The sequence below is a fragment of the Capra hircus genome, chromosome 7 (genome assembly GCF_001704415.2).
Source record: "Capra hircus breed San Clemente chromosome 7, ASM170441v1, whole genome shotgun sequence".
NCBI classification, from domain to species: domain Eukaryota; kingdom Metazoa; phylum Chordata; class Mammalia; order Artiodactyla; family Bovidae; genus Capra; species Capra hircus.
Window position 1 is genome coordinate 45,364,733 of NC_030814.1, and position 21,307 is coordinate 45,386,039.

The following is a 21,307-nucleotide window of genomic DNA, read 5'->3' on the forward strand; positions in this document are numbered from 1 at the left end:
TCCTGAAGGCAACAGGAAGTTATGGAAGGTTTGGGAAGAACAGAATGGCTTGGCTAACACACACCCGCGCACGCACACACACACACACACCCATCTCTACCTCTGTCTCTATTAATCTTTAGACCAATGTGTTCTGTGGTGGTTCTGCTGGCTGCAGCTGTAACAGGCAAATAGGAAGGAGAACTGCAGTACACATGGAGAAGGAAGAGCAGTTCTGCAAAGTCAGCCTGGATTCACGAAATCCGAGGCGCATGCCAGCCGTCCACTCAAAGGTCATCTTCACCTTGATGTTTTTCCCAGTCCCCTCAGCTAGAAATAAATAGTTCTTCCTGTGATCTCACTGCCGTTAACAGCAACAGTATTAATTGCCAACACCGATCATGTTCTTGCTGTGTTGGAGGTTGTGTGTGATAGGTTTTATGCCACTGCATCTGGCTCAGAGGAGTCTGTTAACCTGCATGGTGAGGGTGGTGATGCAGCTAAGTGGCTGAGGCCAGCCAGGAACCCTGGTCATCTGTCTCCGGGAGCAGCTTTTCACCACGAGAGGGGACTTAGCCCTGAGCTGGCAAGCATATTACTTAACAGTATTTGGGTGCTTATTGTATTTTAGGCACTCCTCTAAGTGTTTTTTTTTAGGGAGTTCCCTGGTGGTCCAGTGGCTAAGACTCTGAACTTCAATTGCAGGGTCCCAGGCTTGATCCTTGGTCAGGGAACAAGAGCCCACATGCTGCAACTAAGAATTCACACGTGCCACTAAAGAGCCTGTGTGCCACAGCTAGGACCCAGTGCAGCCGAACAAATAAAAATGAATATTAATACTGGTTTATAAAAATGAATATTAATACTAAGTGTTTTTTTTTAATGTTTTAACTTCTCTCATCCTCCCAAAAACCTATGAAGTGGGTAATTATCACTCCCATTTTAAATGTGAAGAAACTGAGATGCAGGGAAATGGAATAACTTTCCCAAGGCTGCAGGAGAGTTGTGGAGCCAGGATTGGAGCGGGGCAGGCTGGCTGCAGGGCTATGTGCGTCCATGCTCCGCTAGGCTGCCAGCTGACCCTGAGTGCTTCATGTTGGTTCCCACTGGCCCCATGATTTAGCTGTTGGTACATCATCTGTCCCTGTCTCTCCATGGTGCTCCTCGGGAACAAAGCTAGAGGTCTATTCATTCCAGGCTGCCCATTGTTCCACAGAGAAGCAGCTCAGGGAAGAAGGTTTGTTGAGAGAATGAGTGGACCCAACATGGAGACAGTGGATTCTGTTCATACAGAGACAGTTCAGAGGCGTGAAGGTAGGTAGTAGGCTGTCTCTTAGAACACTGGGTCAGGATTTTCCCTGGTGCAGGCATGGGTACCATGCTGCTCATGTGGGGGCACTTTCACTTAGCTTGGAGGGAGACATTTCTCTCTAAAGACAAGAACTAGAAACAGATTTCCAAAATATCAGAGTTGGAAGAGGCCTGAAGAATCATTTCTTCTAACCTCTTCTTTTTATAGAGAGGGAAGCAGAGGCTCAGGCACTAGGGGACCTGCTCAGGACCACAGTGCAACCTTGCCTCCCCTGCTTTGCTAGGCCTGTGCTTCACGGGGCCCTAGGGCAGCTGTGAAGCCCCCTTGCCACTTCCTCGGGATGTGGGCCAGGGGTCAGGGAAGATGGAGGAAGCTATTGGTTCTTCATCCCTGATTCAACCGTCAGCACTTCCTCGGGATGTGGGCAAGGGGTCAGGGAAGATGGAAGATGCTATTGGTTCTTCATCCCTGATTCAACTGTCAGCTCTGCTTTTAATCAATTTCACACTTTGGGATTCCCCTGAAGAGTTCATTTTTACAAGGAGACCTTTAATTGAGAAATACATGTTTCAAACCATTATTGCAGTATATCGTGGTGCAAGTTTAGAAAAATAATTTTCAAACTACTTACCCAACACTTAACTGTTTTGCCCCTCACACTATTCAAATAACACAGACAGGCTGGGAATTATTTTCCCTGTTTTACAGATGAGAAAACTGAGGTTTGGGGAGATCAGATGATCACACTTATGAAGTTTATATAGCAGATGAGTGGCAAAGCATAGAAGCCAGGTCGTGGACCTCGGAAGTAGTATTGTTTAATATAATCAGTACAAAGTTGGGAGATGATATAGCAAATTTAATCACCTTTTTTCCCTCCTGTAGATGATGCTAGGTGTCTTCATGCCCTTTCCCCCCTACTTCCTCCTCCTCTTTCTTCCTTCCCTCCCTTGTTTTCCTTCTTCCTTCTACCCTCTTCATGATTTGTCACCAGCTCAGCTGTTCTTACTAATCTCTACAACCATCAGTTGTACCATCAGTATCAAGGTAGCTGCCTCCTTTGACATGCAACTAAGTTCTCTACAATCTATTGAGTTTTGATAGAGTTTTTCAAATATTAAAAAAGACTATCTTACTTATTTGGCTGCACCGGGTCTTAGTTGTGACTTGGGAACTCTTAGTGGAGGCATGTGGGATCGAATTTCCTGACCAGGGTTGAAACTGAGGCCCCCTGCTTTGGGAGCACCAAGTCTTAGCCACTGGACCACTAGGAAAGTCCCTTCCTGGGAATTATCTTTAAAAGTGGGGGCTTGATGGTGCCGAGATTGGTCTTTGGCATCAGATAGACCTGATTTAAAAGACAGAATTTCCTAATTACTAACTGTATGACTTGGGCCAGTTACCTGACCTCAGTGGGCCTCAGTTTCTGCCCTGTAGAGGGGATACATCAAGAGTACCTGTCTCACAGGGTGGCTGTGAGAACCAAATGAGTTAGTTCATTGACAACAATAATCATAGTGTGTGGTTCGTATTAAGTTGTTATTAAACTAAAAAATGGAATTCTGTAGGGTAACGCCTAGTTGAAGGCTAACAGGCTTCTGTACTATAGGACATTTCAGTTTCATTTTGCTGTTGAATGTTGCCAGTTTCCAAAAGAAGTATATATTATGGAACATTTCTCAAACTCATTTGACAATGTAACCCTCCTGATATGCAGCATGTCCTAGGATAAATGGTGCAAGACCCCAGAAAACACCACTCTAAAATCACAAGCTGTTTTGATTAAAGAGAGAGGGGAAAAGCAAGATAAATCTATGTAGACAAGATTTATATGGCTTAGAGAGAGACTTTCTTAAGGGTAAGGATCCTTCAGAGTTAGTATCTTAGCACTAACATTAAATTGGTATCTATAAAAATTATTGTTTAGGTTGGCTTATATCAAAAGCCAGAGGAACACTTAAATGTTGTAAGCAAGCTTATTTTATTTCTAACCCTTTTGTGGGGAAATAAAAAAATATCACCAGTCGGAAGAGCAGGGTGATGCCAAAACCCAGCTTTGGCCCTTGTCAGCTAGGAAGCTGAGAAATCTAGTTCCACATTATGATGAAAAGAGAACTGGCAAAGTTTTTTGAAGAGACATTGCACTTTGGAGCTGAGAGCAAATTTCCTTTTCTTAGAGAAATGGGCTGGATTATTATACAGCCCTTTGATTCTCTACTAAGGATATGGAGGAACTTTGATTTTATCTCAAAGTAAATCAGAGCTAGTAGTTTGGTAAAAATTGGGCCGCACTGTTCAAGAGAAGATTTAAATAATTCTGACAGTAACAGGTCTTCTCCTGGTGCCAGTTAGAATTTTTGATCTCCTGTTTTCCATCTACCTCTAAAGAGTCTTTGAATATAGAAATGAGTCTGTCATGAGATGATAGATTAGATTTTTTTAAGTAAATATAGCCTAAAAAGAAGATGATCATTGAACAGTATATACAATAGATCTACCTCTCACAGTCATCAAATCACATTGACACACTTGTAGTTGTGTCGTTTGTAGCTCTAAGCTGCCTCTGAAGCCACAACTCCTGACCTCCAAAAATGAGATCCATTGTGATAAAGTTTTAGAAAGGAAGTTGCCTATTGTGGCAGAGACAACCTGGTGACCAGCAAGGATTCTTGTTCACTATTCATAGCCTACAGGTATGGTGGGAGGTAGTTACGTAGACTGCCATAGCAATTTCCAGCCTGCCATGTGTCTAGATGGGCCAGGAGATTGGGTTGGCCAGTGGAACGCCGAAGTGATGCATGCCTCTCCTAACCGGACTCCCCCAAATCCCCAGCACAGTTTCTAATATCTTTCTTCCTCACTTGTTAGCTGGCTGTTGATAGGCAGGAAGACCCAAACAGACAATGGAGCCTCCAGAAGCCTGAGTCTTAACCAGAGTCCCCAGTCCCCCAAACTGATCACTGGGTGAATAAGAACTAGACCTCTGTTGCATTAAACAGCTGAGATTTTTAGAGTTCATCTGTTATTGCACCTTAACTAACATACTTAAAGAATTTTAACTTTGTAGGTTTGCATGTGACTTTATCTGAGTTCTGCTTGAGGTGTTATTTCATTAAAATTATCAGCATTTTTTTTCCTTATTTGCCGGCAGATCTATGGAAAAATGGGCCAGAGTGGTATGCTTTCTGGTTGCCAAGCAACATTCAATATGCTGCCCGCTCATTTAATGAACAACCACTTATTTGCATGTGCTTACTATGCATCAATATATTATCGGCTCTGAGGATATAATAAATAACACAACCATGTCCCTGCGTTTAGAGAGCTGACATTTTAGTGGAAGGAGGTGGAGAGGAGGGGAAGAAAGACAATACATATTCAGAGCAGGGGTTGTCAGACTTCATCGTTAAAGCGCCAGACAGTAAATACTTTAGGCTTTGTGGGTGAAACAGTCTCTGTAGCAACTACCCATCTCTGTTGTCACAGTGCAGAAGCAGCCATAGCCGATACTGAAACAAATGAATTTGGCTGTATTCCCCCCCCCTCAAAAAAACCCACAACTTTATTTATGGACCCTGAAATTTTAATTTCATGTAATTTTCACATATCATGACGTATTCATCTTTTGATTTACTTCAGCCATTTAAAAATGTAAAAATCATTAGCTCATGGGCTGTAAACAGACAGGCAGTTGGCTGGATTGGGCCTGCAGGCTGAAGTTTACCAGCCCCAATAGAGATCAGTAAACCAACAAGAATATCTCAGAAGGGGGATATTCACAGAAGCACTATGGAAAATTAGGATAATGGGAGTGTGCTCGGCAGATGGGGGTCACTTTAGATATTTTGGTCAGGAACGGCCTTTCCAGAGTGACTTCAGCTGGGCCAGACTTGAATGACAAGGAGAGATACTGCACATTAGACTACAGTGATGGCGAATGTCGGGTAAAGAAGCAGACATTCCAGGGTAGCTGTGGAGTCGTGAGCTAGAAAAAGAGGAGCAAGAGTTCAGAGGGCTGCAGTATCTGGGTCTGAAGGCTGCAGTAAGGAGTTCTGTTACCTTTTACCTGCAGTGGTGTATTAGTCTGACTCTGCGGCCCCATGGACTGTAGCCCACCAGGCTCCTCTGTCCATGGAATTCCCCAGGAAAGAATACTGGAGTGGGTTACTATGCCTTTCTCCAGGGGATCTTTCTAACCCAGGGATTGAACCTGGGTCTCTTGCATTGCAGGCAGATTCTTTACTATCTGAGCCACCAGGGAAGCCCCTGTAGTAGGAAGCTAGTCAGTGGCTTTAAGCGGAGAAGCAATATAACCTGATATATATTTGAAGATGATCAGCTCTTGTGCTGAAAAACAGCCTTGAAGAGGGACGAGAACCTGGCCAGCAGGATTAGTGACCAGTAAGGAGGCTCCTGTGTGAGTCCAAGCAGGTGTAGAAGGTGGCTTGAGCTCCGGAGTCAGCAGTGGAAATGGAGAGAAGTGGTTGGATTGAATAGAACAGGACTCAGTATGTCTAAGGAGCTTCCCTGATGGTAAAGGTCGCAAAGAGTCAGACATGACTTAGTGACTAAACCACCACCAGTATGTCTAAAGCTGGGTAGCAAAGATTTAAGGAAAAAACTTCCAAAGGATGTATGGACTGGAGGGCTGTGAATGCTTCAGGACTTTTAATTACTTTTGACAGAAGGAGGACTTTGTGTCACTTTCTTTCCTACCTGGTCCTTCCTTTCCAGTTACACTTGGGTCATAACTGGGAATGAAAAATTTGAGACAGGGCAAGGGTGACTGAATTCAAGTTAAGACTTGTCTTTTTTAAGTCAAAACATAGCTACAGGACCAATGGTGATGAGAAAAGATGGTTACATCATCAATGCTGGTCCCTTGATGAAAGAGCTTCAAGAATCTTCCTGCACTTCTCTCTTGCCAGCCACTCTAAGAATTTGTGATGCTACTTGAATTTGACAAGGCATTCTATTTGAATAGAGATCCCTATTTGAATCAGTACCCCATGGCGAAGTGGAATCTCTGAATGGCATTTCACAAGGCTCTAGATTTAGTGGAGCCGCTGCACATTCTGGCATTTGAAGCTCCGAAGTGTGGGATGAATGTATGCCCAGAGACCACACACATTTCAGTGGGATATCAATTGGACCCAGACACCTAGAGTGTGTGTTGGCAGATCAGTGGCCAGAATACGTGCCTAAAGATCAGGAGACAGTCCCCAAGGCTTCCAGTTAAACAGCAGCAGTCCCTTTTTATTACATACATCAGGTGGGGCCACGCACTGTTCACTGAAACCAGCACAACAAGGTTACCCATGAGTCTGAGAAATTACTTTGTTAGGAGGCTGATTGAGGAAAAGACCTGAAGCCGCAGATGTGGAGGAATTGATTTTCTGAAAGTCAGATTCCCTGTAACCAAAGGCTGCCCAAACCCACATTCAAAGAAAGGATTTAGTCATTGGAAAGGAAGTTGAAAAACAGCCCCGAGACCAGAAAAATAAAGCACAACCATTTGTTCTTGGATTTTAAAGTTACTGGGCTATTTCAGTTTGTTATTTTGCTTATCCATTCCATGGGCTTTCACAGCCTAACTCTCTCATAGTCAAGGCTGATATAAAAATCCTTGTGGCCTAAAGAAGGCAGTTGAAACAAACAAACAAAACATGGGTTGAATGGCCAATCCATGCCAGGGGCTGCTTTGGGGAACCCTTTCACACAGGCAAGGAGGTGGCAGACATTGTTTCACTCAGTGTTGATGGAAGTCCTGAGAGATAAAGGGCATTATCCCCCATTTGGAGGTGATGTCACTGAGGTTCTGGGAGGCTCAGTTGTTCAAGGTCATGTGTGTAGTAGAGAGTGAGGCAGAGGCTTAATTCCTGGTGTGTCTCTCTTCAGTGCCCCAGCTTGTAACCATTCTGCCAGTGTTTCTCACCACACCACCCAGAGCACCATGAAGCCCACAGACTGGGAACAGAGAACATGAGCATCCTTGTCCAGTAGAACCTGCAGTGATAATGGGCGTGATCGACATCCGTGCTGTCTAGTGTGGCAGCCTCTAGCCACCTGTGGCTATTGAGCACTTGAAGTGTGGCTAGTGCAACTGCGGGACTTGTAAGTTTTCATGATTTAGAATTAAAATGAAATAGCCAACCATGGCAGGTGGCAACTGTATTTGACAGCACTGGCATAGAGAGTATCAGGTTTGAGAGACTAAGACCTAGTCTGCAATGTGCCAGGCCCAGCTCCCAGAACTTCTGCTTCCATTAGATCATTTAACCCCCACTTAAGGCACAAAGAACCTGATTTACTTGCCCAGAGTCACAGGCTGGTAAGTGGTGACGCCAGGATGGCCTCCCAGGATTCTGGGGCTAATGCTCTGACACTCTACCAGCGTCCTACTGTGCACGCACAGCCTCCTAACTTGCCACACTGTGTCACCCCAGGGAACCAGGGATGTGGTGAAGGCCAGGGACAGTCAAGCAGAGGTGGCCATGAGGCTTAACAAGGAAGCCCAGGGAAGGCTCTCCTGGGGAGCAACATTCACCCTGACTCTGGAAGTCAGGCTAGAATTGGGGGATGGGATAGAAGAGTCCTAGGCAGAGGGAACACATTTGGAGGCTGGGGGGTGAGAAAGAACATGATATCTTCCTGGAAGTGAACGTTGGTTGGAGTGACTGGAGTGGAAGGACAAAGAAAGTGAGTGTCAAGGATCAAGGTCAGAGAAATTGGCCAAGGTCAGAATGCAGAGTCTGGTAGAATTCTGAATGTTTTCTCCAAGAATTTGAATGTTGTTCTAAAATGTTTAGTAAGTGTGTATGTTTAGTAAGTATGTAAGAGTGTATGTGCATATACACACACACACACGCGCACGCACACACACACACACACACACACACACACACACACACACACACACACACACACACACACACACACACACACACACACACACACACACAGAGAATACGACCAAGTGTGGATTAGGAAAAGGTGGTTAACTTCTTCAATAAACCAGCATTCTCAAGTTCTTACTTGAAACCCCTCAGGAACAGTAGTGACATTTTATACACATCTATTACTTCATTTTTTCAAAATATTTTCCCATCCCTTGGATCTTTACAAGCACCCTAAGGCAAAGGTAGAAATTTTTTATCTCCATTTTGCAGTGAATCAATTCTCAGAGGAACAACTGACTTGCCCAAAATCCTAGCTGGCTCGCAGCAGAGCCCAGATTAGAATCCTCACTGCCTGCTTCTCTTCTAAGAGATCAAGTCCAGGACAGTGGGTTCCCCAGGCCCTCAGCTCCGGCCTGAGCCTCTGTTCAGCCCTCTCCTCCCTGTGTAATGGAAGCAAAGGGAGCTTTACCTTTCGGATGCCATCATGCTTCATTTCGATCACGTGGAGGGTGTAGTTGGTCCGCCGTCCTTTCTCATTAAATTGCACATTTCCTGTCAAGCCTTCAAACCGCACCTGCAAGAAAAAGCCAGGTGGTGACCAGTGAACTCTGAAGTTGCGCTTCATGTTTGTTCATTTGCTGGCTTTTCCTGCTGAACTGAAAGCCCAGAACCTGAGAAAGTTACATGGGATGAGGTCTTAGAGTAGCATCAATCCTAAACACCTCTCTACTCCGTTGCCTGGAGCAGGCATAACTGTTGGAGAACAGTTCTCCTACTATAATGAAATTCTTCCTGAAAACTGCTTCACCCATTGCCTTTGGCCAACAATGAGAGTGGATCAAAGTCAATCTTCATAGGAAGTCTAGTGCCATCCTTAGTCCCGTACCCCTATTGGGACCACCCCATTAGAGTCACCGCTCCTTAGACATACACCTTCAGATGCGGAAACTGAAGCAGGCCTGTGAAAGAAGAGACTGGTGTGCCCGCCCTGGTGAGGCAGGGGAAGACCCAGGGCTGGGAGCCAGCCTTGTGATGCTTTGGGCCGTGCCTCAGTGTTGCTTTGTAATCCCTTTGTGAGGCCAGGGAATAAAATACCTGGGAACCTGAATACCTATAATTGGGTGACCTGGGTTTTACCCCGGTTTTCCTCTGAACAGCCAAGTGACTGGATGACCACCTCTCCAAGCCTCTAGTTTCTAAAATTCCTGCTCCATGTACCTTACATGACACAGCAAATGTGAAAGTGCTATGCAAACTTTAAAGCATCTGAGGAAACCTTTTATGGTAAGACCGGATCATGTAGGACTTTAAATAGGTCTCAGCTGTTGAACCAGTGTGTATATAGGAAGCCCCCAAATATGCTTCATAGGATTTCTCCTCCACAAATGAGTCGGATTAAACTTTCATGGCTTCCTATCTTCAGGCTCATTTTAAAGGCTGAGTGGTTAGCATGGGGCATCCAGGATCTTTGGGACCAAGTCTGCTGCTCTGGAGGTGACCAATAAAATTGGTCTACCCTCAAATTGGGGATGAGTCTAGCTGTGTGTCATCAGCTCAGGTACTAGAAATCACATTCTCCAACCATAATCTATCACGTTTCCTCAGATTTGTCTGGCCTAAGGCCAGTGAGATGAGTCTGTACCTGTAACCAATATGAACCTTGCCCTCTAACCCAGCATTATTTATTTCCCCACCTCTTCAAATAGGCTTCAAAGGAAGCCTTGCAGGGTGTAACCATTTTCTGACAGTGAATGACCAACCTATCTGCCTCTGGAAGTTATAAGAATAGCTGGGATGTGTGTATGTATTTAAGATGGGGTGTGTGTGAGGGAGAGGGAAGGACGGAAGGAAAGAAAGGAAGGAAGAAAGAAAAGTGTGTCTTTTCTCAGCCTGACCTTCCCATCACCTCCTGGTTTGAAGTCCAAGTAGGGAGGTCACAACAGGCCTAGAGCACTGAACAAATTATGCAGCAAATTCTTTACTCTCTGAGATGAAATCTGGAGAAATTCTCACTCTGGAAAGTCTGGGCTACTTTTGCTTTTCAAAGGGAAGCAAAGCACCAATCCTGCTACAGAGAATGAGGCACGAACAATTTTAACCCATCAGCAGCTTCACCTCCCCTCCTTGGTCCCCTCTGGCCCATCTTGAGCTTCCCATTCATTGCTATGTGCCAGCTCGTGTGACTCATTTGGAAAAATAGGCTGAGACAGATGTGCAGATGATTTGCAGAAACAGAAATGTGTCATTAATGATTCAAACAGGCATCTATCTTTGGCCCCAGTGTCAAGTGTCATACTAATTATCATTATGTCATAATTCATATGCTAATTGCTTAATGCCTCTATGACTCAGTTTCCTCATTTGTTTAATGGGACCCATTAGGGTTAATTATGTCTTCAGTTCAGTTCAGTCACCGAGTCGTGTCTGACTCTTTGTGACCCCATGAGTCGAAGCACACCAAGCCTCCCTGTCCATCACCGACTCCCAGAGTTCACTCAAACTCACGCCCATCAAGTCCGTAATGCCATCCAGCCATCTCATCCTCTTTCGTCCCCTTCTCCTCCTGCCCTCAATCCCTCCCAGCATTAGAGTCTTTTCCAATGAGTCACCTCTTCGCATGAGGTGTCCAAAGTACTGGAGTTTCAGCTTTAGCATCATTCCCTCCAAAGAAATCCCAGGGCTGATCTTCAGAATGGACTGGTTGGATCTCCTTGCAGTCCAAGGGACTCTCAAGTCTTCTCCAACACCACAGTTCAAAAGCATCAATTCTTCAGCGCTCAGCTTTCTTCACAGTCCAACTCTTACATCCATACATGGCCGCTGGAAAAACCATAGCCTTGACTAGATGGACCTTTGTTGGCAAAGTAGTGTCTCTGCTTTTGCATATGCTATCTAGGTTGGTCATAACTTTCCTTCCAAGGAGTAAGCGTCTTTTAATTTTCATGTCTCAGTCACCATCTGCAGTGATTTTGGAGCCCCCCAAAATAAAGTCAGCCACTGTTTCCCCATCTATTTCCCATGAGGTGATGGGACCAGATGCCATGATCTTCGTTTTCTGAACGTTGAGCTTTAAGCCAACTTTTTCACTCTCCTCTTTCACTTTCATCAAGAGGCTTTTTAGTTCCTCCTCACTCATGAGGATGGTGTTATCTGCATATCTGAGGTTATTGATATCTCCCCGGCAATCTTGATTCCAGCTTGTGCTTCTTCCAGCCCAGCGTTTCTCATGATGTACTCTGCATATAAGTTAAATAAGCAGGGTGACAATATACAGCCTTGATGTACTCCATTTCCTATTTGGAACCAGTCTGTTGTTCCATGTCCAGTTCTAACTGTTGCTTCCTGACCTGCATACAGATTTCTCAAGAGGCAGGTCAGGTGGTCTGGTGTTCCTATCTCTTGAAGAATTTTCCACAGTTTATTGTGATCCACACAGTCAAAGGCTTTGGCATAGTCAATAAAGCAGAAACAGATGTTTTTCTGGAACTCTTGCTTTTTTGATGATCGAGCAGATTTTGGCAATTTGATCTCTGGTTCCTTTGCCTTTTCTAAAACCAGCTTAAACATCTGGAAGTTCACAGTTCACATACTGCTGAAGCCTGGCTTGGAGAATTTTGATCATTACTTTACTAGCATGTGAGATGAGTGCAATTGTGAGGTAGTTTGAGCATTCTTTGGCATTGGTTTTCTTTGGGATTGGAATGAAAACTGACCTTTTCCAGGCCTGTGGCCACTGCTGAGTTTTCCTGATTTGCCTGCATATTGAGTGCAGCACTTTCACAGCATCATCTTTCAGGGTTTGAAATAGCTCAACTGGAATTCCATCACCTCCACTAGCTTTGTTCGTAGTGATGCTTTCTAAGGCCTGCTTGACTTCACATTCCAGGATGTCTGGCTCTAGGTCAGTGATCACACCATCATGGTTATCTGGGTTGTGAAGCTCTTTTTTGCACAGTTCTTCTGTGTATTCTTGCCATCTCTTCTTAATATCTTCTGTTTGTGTTAGGTCCAGACCATTTCTGTCCTTTTTTGAGCCTGTCTTTGCATGAAATATTCCCTTGGTATTTCTAATTTTCTTGAAGAGATCTCTAGTCTTTCCCATTCTATTGTTTGCCTCTGTTTCTTTGCATTGATTTCTGAGGAAGGCTCTCTTATCTCTCCTTGCTATTCTTTGGAACTCTGCATTCAGATGCTTATATCTTTCCTTTTCTCCTTTGCTTTTTGCTTCTCTTCTTTTCACATCTATTTGTAAGGCCTCCCCAGACAGCCATTTTGCTTTTTTGCATTTCTTTTCCATGGGGATGATCTTGATCCCTGTCTCCTGTACAATGTCACGAACCTGTGTCCATAGTTCATGAAGCACTCTATCAGATCTAGTCCCTTAATCTATTTCTCACTTCCACTGTATAATCATAAGGGATTTGATTTAGGTCATACTGAATGGTCTAGCAGTTTTCCCTACTTTCTTCAGTTTCAGTCTGAATTTGACAATAAATAGTTCATGATCTGAGCCACAGTTAGCTCCCAGTCTTGTTTTTGCTGACTGTATAGAGCTTCTCCATCTTTGGCTGCAAAGAATATAATCAATCTGATTTCAGTGTTGACCATCTGGTGATGTCCATGTGTAGAATCTTCTCTTGTGTTGTTGGAAGAGGGTGTTTGCTAAGAACCAGTGCGTTCTCTTGGCAAAACTCTGTTAGCCTTTGCCCTGCTTCATTCCGTATTCCAAGGCCAAATTTGCCTGTTACTCCAGGTGTTTCTTGACTTCCTACTTTTGCATTCCAGTCCCCTATAATGAAAAGGACATCTTTTTTGGGTGTTAATTCTAAAAGGTCTTGTAGGTCTTCATAGAACCGTTCAACTTCAGCTTCTTCAGTGTTACTGGTTGGGGAATAGACTTGAATTACTGTGATATTGAATGGTTTGCCTTGGAAACGAACAGAGATCATTCTGTCATTTTTGAGGTTGCATCCAAGTACTGCATTTCAGACTCTTTTGTTGACCATGATGGCTACTCCATTTCTTCTAAGGGATTCCTGCCCACAGTAGTAGATATAACGGTCGTCTGAGTTAAATTCACCCATTCTAGTCCATTGTAGTTCGCTGATTCCTAGAATGTCGACATTCACTCTTGCCATCTCCTGTTTGATCACTTCCAATTTGCTTTGATTCATGGCCCTAACATTCTGGTTGGTTGAAGAATGAAATTAGATATTTTTTGATCAATGCTTGCCCCATGGCAAGTATTCAACAAAGGCTAGCTCTTATTTTTATTGTTACTAATAGTATTATTAATATTACCACCATTTTCCAAGTGTTTATGAAACATTTTGCACATATTACTTTATCTTCATTCAGAGGAACCCGTGAGATTAGAATCTTCACTTTCTTTTTTTTTTTAATATTTATTTTATTTATTTGGCTTTCTCAGGTCTTAGTTGCAGCATGTGGGGTCTAGTTCCCCATCTAGGAATCAAACCTGGGCCCCTGCATTGGGAGCGTGGAGTCCCAGCCACTGGACCTCCAGGGAAGTCCCAATCTTCACTTTCGTGGCAGAAACTCAGACTCTGGATAGCAAAGTGATTTGCTCATGACTTAGGCCTTACAAGTGTCCGAGGCAGGTCTGAAATCCAGAGCTGGTTTCGTCACTTCATATACCAAGTGGCCTCTCAAATGGAGGACCACGCTGCTGTCCTTGGCTCTGGGAAGTGACACAGAAATGTGTAAAGTCGTGTGTTCTCCATGCATTCAGCTGCCACCCTCTATTCTAGCTGGGCCTTCTCCAGGCCACACTCTAATTCCTCTGTACAAGTCACTAGGCTTGTTTCTTAGTTTCCTCTTCAAAGGACTGAAGCGTTTAGCATATTGTCTGGGACATAAATGTTCATCGTATGTTGTGTGTTATTTAAGTGACGGTGATGGTGAAGAGAATGATGATCACTTCTATTGCTACTACTGTGCTGTGTTCAGTGGGCACGAAGTATGGACAATAAGATTTAACATGGGCATGATTAGTTGTGACCTCACAGCAGGGGATCCTTTCAGCAGAAATAAGAGTCTTGTTGCTGTCTTTTATACATGCCTTTCTCAGTTTCCAAAAAAATAATCATCAGCAGCAAAGTTTTGTGACCTGAGGGCCTCTTACATTGCCACACTGTTTCACAGGAGGCTGCTTATGCGATGTTCCCAGAAACCCAGTGAGCAGCAAAAGCAGAGCTTATTTTCCTGATTGTACAGGTAGAATTATTGAGACTCAGAGCTATGGTACCTGTGTTCAGGATTCACAGCAAGTCAGGAGAGGCCTGGTGAGCTGAAGGCTCTTTACTGTCTAGTTATAGAAGCCAGGACTTACACACCCTGAGATAAATTAAAGTGTGGGAAAGAAGATGTCCCAGAACTACCCTTCCATGATGGCAGAGCAAGGGGGGACGTCAGGAGACTAGATTAGCCTCAAATCATTTATGAGGACAGTCTGGACTCTTAGAGGAATAAGCTTCTCAGAAACACATGCTTTGGCCACATCTGGAAACTGCCATCCTATCCATCAGTACTGAGCCTCTGAGCCCCCATTCCCTCCCACCCCCACGCTGGGGTGACAGGAGTCAGGCCACGGGAGACTTGGAGTCTTCCTGAGTTCCTGCCTTTTGGACCTCCTATCACTATCCTGGCACCTGCTGACTCTCTCCATGAAAGATGGGGATTTACCCGTGGATTTCCGGTCATTTGTATTGGGTGCCAGCTCAGTGTCTGCCACCCATGAGATGCTGAAGCACACTTGCTCTTTCCTGCTGGTGCCAGGAGAGTGCTTGTTAGCGTTTTTACTACTTGAGCCATTAACCCTGATGACTGACTCCTGCATCTCCAGCCCTGGGGGTGGGGGCAGTGGAGATTCCCTGGCCCAGGGCTTCTACAGCCTCTCTTTGGCTGCTTTGAGGTGGGTATGTTCTCTTGGCTTCCCCTCCTGAATGCCCACTGGGTGTGGGAAGCCAGAACCTGTGGACCAGGGTCCTGGGTATTCCAGTGGGGCAAGCAAGTCTCAGGACCCCTCTGAGCTTCCACTTTCCCACCTGATCAATGGGAAGAATAATCCTGGCTCTAGCTATCTCAGGCAGTTGCCCTGAGCTTCAAAGAAACTTATATATTATCCTTTAAAAAATTTCTTTTTGAGACTTGTCACAAGCCAGAAAGGGAGGCAGTGTTATGAGGATGATACTCATTTAAGAGATGAGGAAATTAATGCCAGAAAAGTTGAGCAATTAATCCAGGATCCTCCAGATAGTGCTTGGTGGAGGCATGGTGAGAGCCCTGCTCTTGTCCTCCTAATGTACTAATAGCCAAGCACAATGGCCCGACGTCCTCCTTGTACCCTCACTGTAGACTCTTGCTGGTATCCTTTAGATCCTCACCCAGGCCCTCCAAAACCCAAATCACTCTTTGTTCAAAGTCATCCTTGCTTTAAGGCATGCTGCTCATCCATCTCAGTTTGCTTGGGATCGATCGTCTACATCTCTTGTTCTGGGATAATTGGTAATAGCTCTCCCTTTCATTCCCCAGTGTCCCAGGATGGATGATAAATTATATGGTTATCCTAGTTAAAGCCCCAGTCACATGCCTGCAGATAGTCTGGTAATGTCCACAGTCCTCAGTCGTAGCATTCTTTTCTGACCATCCAGAGCATCAACAGCCTGGCTATGTATGTGATTTAGCTTCGAATCCACAACTTTATGGCTATTATTTCTTAGGAGCTTATCTTTCCTTCAACACTGGGTCTTCAGTTTGAGTTGCAGGACTGTGTCTTATATCCTTATTCCCCTCCCCCCACCCCGACCTCATCTAGCGAAGTGCCCTGTTAATCTTCACTTTGCTGTGTGTGATCACTGGCTGACAAACTGCAAACACAAATGCTAAGAGGGCTGATCATTGTTTAGGGCAGGTGTTCTTCAACTTCAATTCTTCAACTTCTTAGCTGGGCTTCTGGAAGTGTCTGTGGTTTCCCCGACTCATGGTCATGCAGAAATATATGTGTGCATTTTTCTGGGGAAAAGGTACAAAGCTTTTTTTGTCCTGTCATATCCTCAAAGGGCCAATGACCTAAATGCTAAAAGCCTGACTTGGGGAATTCACTCTTTTCTGCCAGCCAGAAGCCAACTTATAGGTACCCTGACGCTTCCTCTTTCCTGGAGCATTGAGGAGTTCCAGGATTGTGGGATCATTAATATTCTGAGTGGCTCCTTGGATGTCAGGCAGGGTGAGGAAATGGGGGCAGGCAGGCGGCTGAGTTATCTTCACCCTGCTCCTGGGGAAACTGTAGCAGGGTGAGGGGGAGCCGAGGCCCTTGGATATTACCCAAGGCCACGTGCTATAGCTGGCTGGGCCAGAACTCATTCTCATTTGCTGGGCTGGGCCTTTGAGGCTTCAGAGCAGAGCAGTTAAGGGTACAGTGAGGTAGCAAGGAGATGTGGGTTGGAATCCCACTTTTACCACTAACTAGCTGTATAATCTGGGGGAATTCTTGAACATCTCGGTAGCTCAGTGTCTATATTTATAAAGCACAGTTAATAAAACTAGCTACCTCATAGGGTTATATTATAGGGGATTCAGTGAGATCAGTCATGTAAAATATATTCAGAACCTTGTGCATAGTGAGCCCTGGACATGTCATCGCTGGTATGACTCTCAGTTTTAGAATAATGTGCTTATTTCTCCTGGTCTAACTCACAGACTTCCCAGCTTGACCACAAGCTGACCCTCAGGTCCCTTCCCACTTGTGACCTGAAGGTCAGAGGATCAGGGTAGAAGTGATTTGAGATCCCAAGTTGGGGTCCAAGGACTGACTGGCATTGGGATTTACCCAGTCTACTGTGGGCACACAGATTCTCCCTAGTGGCATGGCTGTTTAAAGAGATGGGTCTAGAGGGTGAAATGGGTAGACAGCAGCCATGACTGTGTGTGGGAGGCCCTGAGGTTCAGTACGTACAAGCAAAAGTCCCTGGGGCCACAGGACAGGCTAGGGGCATGAGGAGGAGCCCCAGCTGGGGGTCTGTTACAGTCTCTGCTGCTAAGCTCCTGTGTGATCCTGGAGGAGTTCCTGCCCACTCTGGGTCAGCTGCTTTATCTCTAATGTAAGGAAAAGTGGGAGTTGTCATTTCTCAGGTCTCTTTCTGCCATACATTTAGTGATAAACAAAGATTTGATCTGAAGATTTGTGATCTGAAGTGATAAACAAAGATTTGATTCAGTTTGAACAGCTGATCTTCAGATCAGAATGTTGATTATATTTTGTTTTTGTTTTTGCGGCTAGTTCTCCCCACCCTACCTTTAGCCACATAGAGACTAAGGAGAGTTTCTTGAGGACAGGCCTTGCCTTCTCTAATTGTCCCCAGAGCTTGATCCTAGGCCAGAGCATACAGTAGGCTCGCAGGAACAAGCTGGCACACACATGTCTTGACTCAAGACAGTATAGAGCAATGGTTCTCATCTTTTCTGGCACCAGGGACTGGTTTTGTGGAAGACAGTTTTTCCATGCCCAGGGTAGTGGCCGCTGCCATGGTTTCAGGATGATTCAAATGCATTACGTTTATTTTGTACTTATTTCTATTGTTATTAATATTACACCGGCTCCACCTCAGATCACCAGGCATTAGATCCTAGAGTTTGGGGACCCTTGGTATAGAGGAGATCATTATTATTTTGATGAAAGCAACTGCCTCGTCTCAACCCCACTGAAGGCAGAAACAGAAGACTGAGCATGTTACAACCAGAAAGATGTGGGTTAGAGCATAAGGGAAATTAATTAGATGCTTGGAATTCGTAAGCCAGGTGAGAACTGAGAGTGGTCTCTCTGACTGCCTCATTGTCATGGGTGAGGAAAGGGAAGGGTGTGGGAGATCTGAATGAGTATTTCAAGGTCACCCAGAGACTCAAGGGCCTGGCTGGTCTTGGACCCCAGGTCTCCTGAGTCAGAGTCCTTTCTGCCACTCACATTGTCTCTAGGCTTCATCACTGCCGTGGTGATGTCAGTGTATCGTTCCAGGGACATCCTTAAGATGAGAGAGGCAAGGGAGCTGGAAGGGTTGGAAAGCTGAGAGCAAGTCCCTGGGACCTTCTGAAACCAGCTTCACATTGCAAACAGAAGCTGTCTCGACTGTGGAGCCTGGAAGAGCATTTTAAATAAGCCAGAAGGCAGGCACCACACCTTTGGCAATCATTCTGAAGCTGCTGGGTTGCTGGCTCTTGCTGCCTAGCAATTCGGGGCCACCCTGCACAGTGACGGGGGGTGGGGCATTCCAAAGGACAGAAGTCTGTGTTCTCCTCCACGTGCAGGCTCTTCACCCGAGCTAAAGAACAACTGATGATATTCCCGTCTTGTGTGTTTCTCCAGGTTGTAAATTGCTAGAGCTGTGCATGTGTGGCTGGAAAACAGGTGGAAACAGTTGTACGTTTTGCTCTACATTTCTTCCTCATTCAGAAATGTTCCTCTCCCCTCTTGGATGGAGAGAGCAGGTCCTGAGAGTTATTTGCACCAAAACATCTTGCTGTTGCCAGCTTGCCACTGTGTCTGATACTTGGACATTCCTCTGAAGTGAGCCCTGTCCTCTGTGCCCAGTCCCCTTTGGAAATACGGTCTCTCTCAGGAGGCATCAGAGGCATCATATAGTGTGGTATGTGTCAGGACTGGGAGAACTAGTCTGTGCTTGAGGTGCTTCTAGAAACTTCTAGAGATTTCTAGGAGTTCAGAGAATGATAAAGCTGGGCAAGTCCCCAGAACCTTCTAAACCAGGAATGTCAAACACATGGCTCATGAATATCTGTCTCATCCTGCTTCCACAGCAGACATATCACTGAGTGCTTATATTCCTCCCTGTTGAATCTGGATTCAGCCTCAGAATCCTCTGCAGAGTCAGTTGATTGGAAGATCCTGACCTTTTTATATCCCTGTACTTTGCCCGTTCTCAAGTGCAAACAAAACTGATGAGTGCAATGCTGAGAAGCAAGAAAATAGAATCAGAAATGTCGAGAAACATTTTCAGGGTCCCATCCTGACATGTGCACAGAAAGCAAAGATAATGAAGAAATCTAGAAAATCAGGGCAACAGAGCTGAGTCTCTGAGAGCCTGCAAAAATGGTTCAGTTTCATCCTTGGGTATCTCAAGTCCCCTTTCAAATACAGCATCACTGACTTCTCCTTCTTAGCATAATCCCTAAGCAGAAAATAGAGCTCTTGTGCTATCAGGAATGACTAGTCCATATTATTAAGTTTTCTCATTTTGTTTTTCAAATTTCTACACGACCTTTCCTATGTCAGAGCCACAGACATGATGTGGCGGTGGTCCAGACTTCAGGTGTGCTCCATCCTTTTTTTTTTTTTTTTTCAGTAGCTGCATCCCACCTGACCCTGATGCTTAAATCCCCTGCGAGGCTCCCATAGGGTGGGGCCACCATCGTTGCCAGCCTCACCTGCTGCAGAGCTCTCTGGATGTCGATGCCCTGGCCCCAGGGCACAGCTGGGTTAGCCAGGCAGTCCCCAGCATTCCCCCGGCGGGAGATATCGATTCTCTGCCTCCGCAGGCTCTGGAAAGCCTCAGCCATCACCTTCACCCCATCGTAGGTCAGCGCAGAGGTGTACTGGTGGGAGGAACAGAGACAGTTGGGTGTCAGAGAGAGAGCTGGCAGGTAGGCAGGTGGGAGCTGTATCTGGGAAGGAGCTTCCTGGTGATGAGGATGCCTGCAGTGAGCCAGGGATAGGGGGTATGGTGGGGACGGGGAGCAGCTGTAAGCCAGGAAGCACCTGCTGCTCCACCTCCCCAGCCAATGTTGCCCTCCTGAACTCCTGAGTTCAGTATTATTGCTGGTTGTGAGGTTCAAAGAGAATTCTAGAGTTTGCTATCCAATCCACTTTAAAATGTTGGTTCATTTGGGGGAAGAGGCATAGATTGAATACAAAACATCTAAATTAAATACAACACATCTGTGTCTGTCTGATACAGTCCATGAAAACAACTTGGTTTTCTCTCTGTCACCAATTGGGAACCAAGAAGAACAGTTTACTCCACCATCCCTGGTGACGGGAAAAGAAAGAAAAAGAATAATCTGAGAAGGGTAAGCTCTTAATTATTTCTGCATGGAGCTCACTCAAGTGACAACTTTATATTCCACAAAATTTCCTCTTGTGCTTCTTCATGTTAAGCCTCAATTTTATCCCCCTCTTATCTAAGAAGGCACTAAAATGTTGAAACAAAAGCAAGATAACAATCCAGAACAACATTTCCCAGCACTGGTAATCATATCTATTCTCATTAATTTGTCTCTGATGTCTAGCATGTTCTCTGGTACATCCTAAGTTTACAGTGCAGTCTTGTAGAATAAATGTATAGGTATTTTTCCAGCTTTTAACTTTGTCCCTTTTGCTTTTGGGGCTTCCCTGGTAGCACAGTGGTAAACAATCTACCTGCCAAGCAGGAGACATGGGTTCAATCCCTGGGTTGGTAAGATCCACTGGAGAAGGAAATGGCAACCACTCAAGTATTCTTGTTTAGGAAATCCCATGGTCAGAAGGAGTCTGGTGAGCTATAGACCATGGGGTTGCAAAGAACTGGGCATGAGTTAGCCACTGCGTGTGCATCTGCATGGACACACAAACACTTCCCTTTTAAAGTAAAGACATTACACTTGGTTATCTTTATAACCGTTTCCAATCTTTTGGAAATTGGGTGGAATAGTCACATGTTAATAATAGCTGTGAAAAGAAGAGAAGCGGAAAGGAAAGGAGGAAAGGAAAGATATAAGCATCTGAATGCAGAGTTCCAAAGAATAGCAAGGAGAGATAAGAAAGCCTTCCTCAGTGATCAGTGCAAAGAAATAGAGGAAACCAATAGAATGGGAAAGATTAGAGATCTCCTCAAGAAAATTAGAGATACCAAGGGAACATTTCATGCAAAGATGGGCTCAGTAAAGGGCAGAAATGGTATGGACCTAACAGAAGCAGAAGATATTAAGAAGAGATAGCAAGAATACACAGAAGAACTGTACAAAAAAGATCTTCACAACCCAGTTAATTACTATGGTGTGATCACTCACCTAGAGCCAGACATCCTGGAATGTGAAGTCAAGTGGGACT

At 45.0% G+C, this 21,307-nt stretch overlaps 1 protein-coding gene across 4 annotated transcripts in view; it reads right to left on the minus strand.

Annotated features, from left to right (window-relative positions):
• The window catches only part of GRIA1 (glutamate ionotropic receptor AMPA type subunit 1), a 355,242-nt gene that overhangs the window by 104,819 nt on the left and 229,116 nt on the right, over positions 1 to 21,307 (minus strand). For all 4 annotated transcript variants that reach the window (XM_005683203.2, XM_005683204.2, XM_013965710.2 and 1 more), the window contains exons 7-8: positions 19,648 to 19,815; positions 8,660 to 8,764 (exon numbers count right to left, since the gene is read on the minus strand). In XM_005683203.2, the coding sequence (XP_005683260.1) occupies positions 8,660 to 8,764; positions 19,648 to 19,815 (273 nt within the window). The remainder of the gene's footprint in view (positions 1 to 8,659; positions 8,765 to 19,647; positions 19,816 to 21,307) is intronic.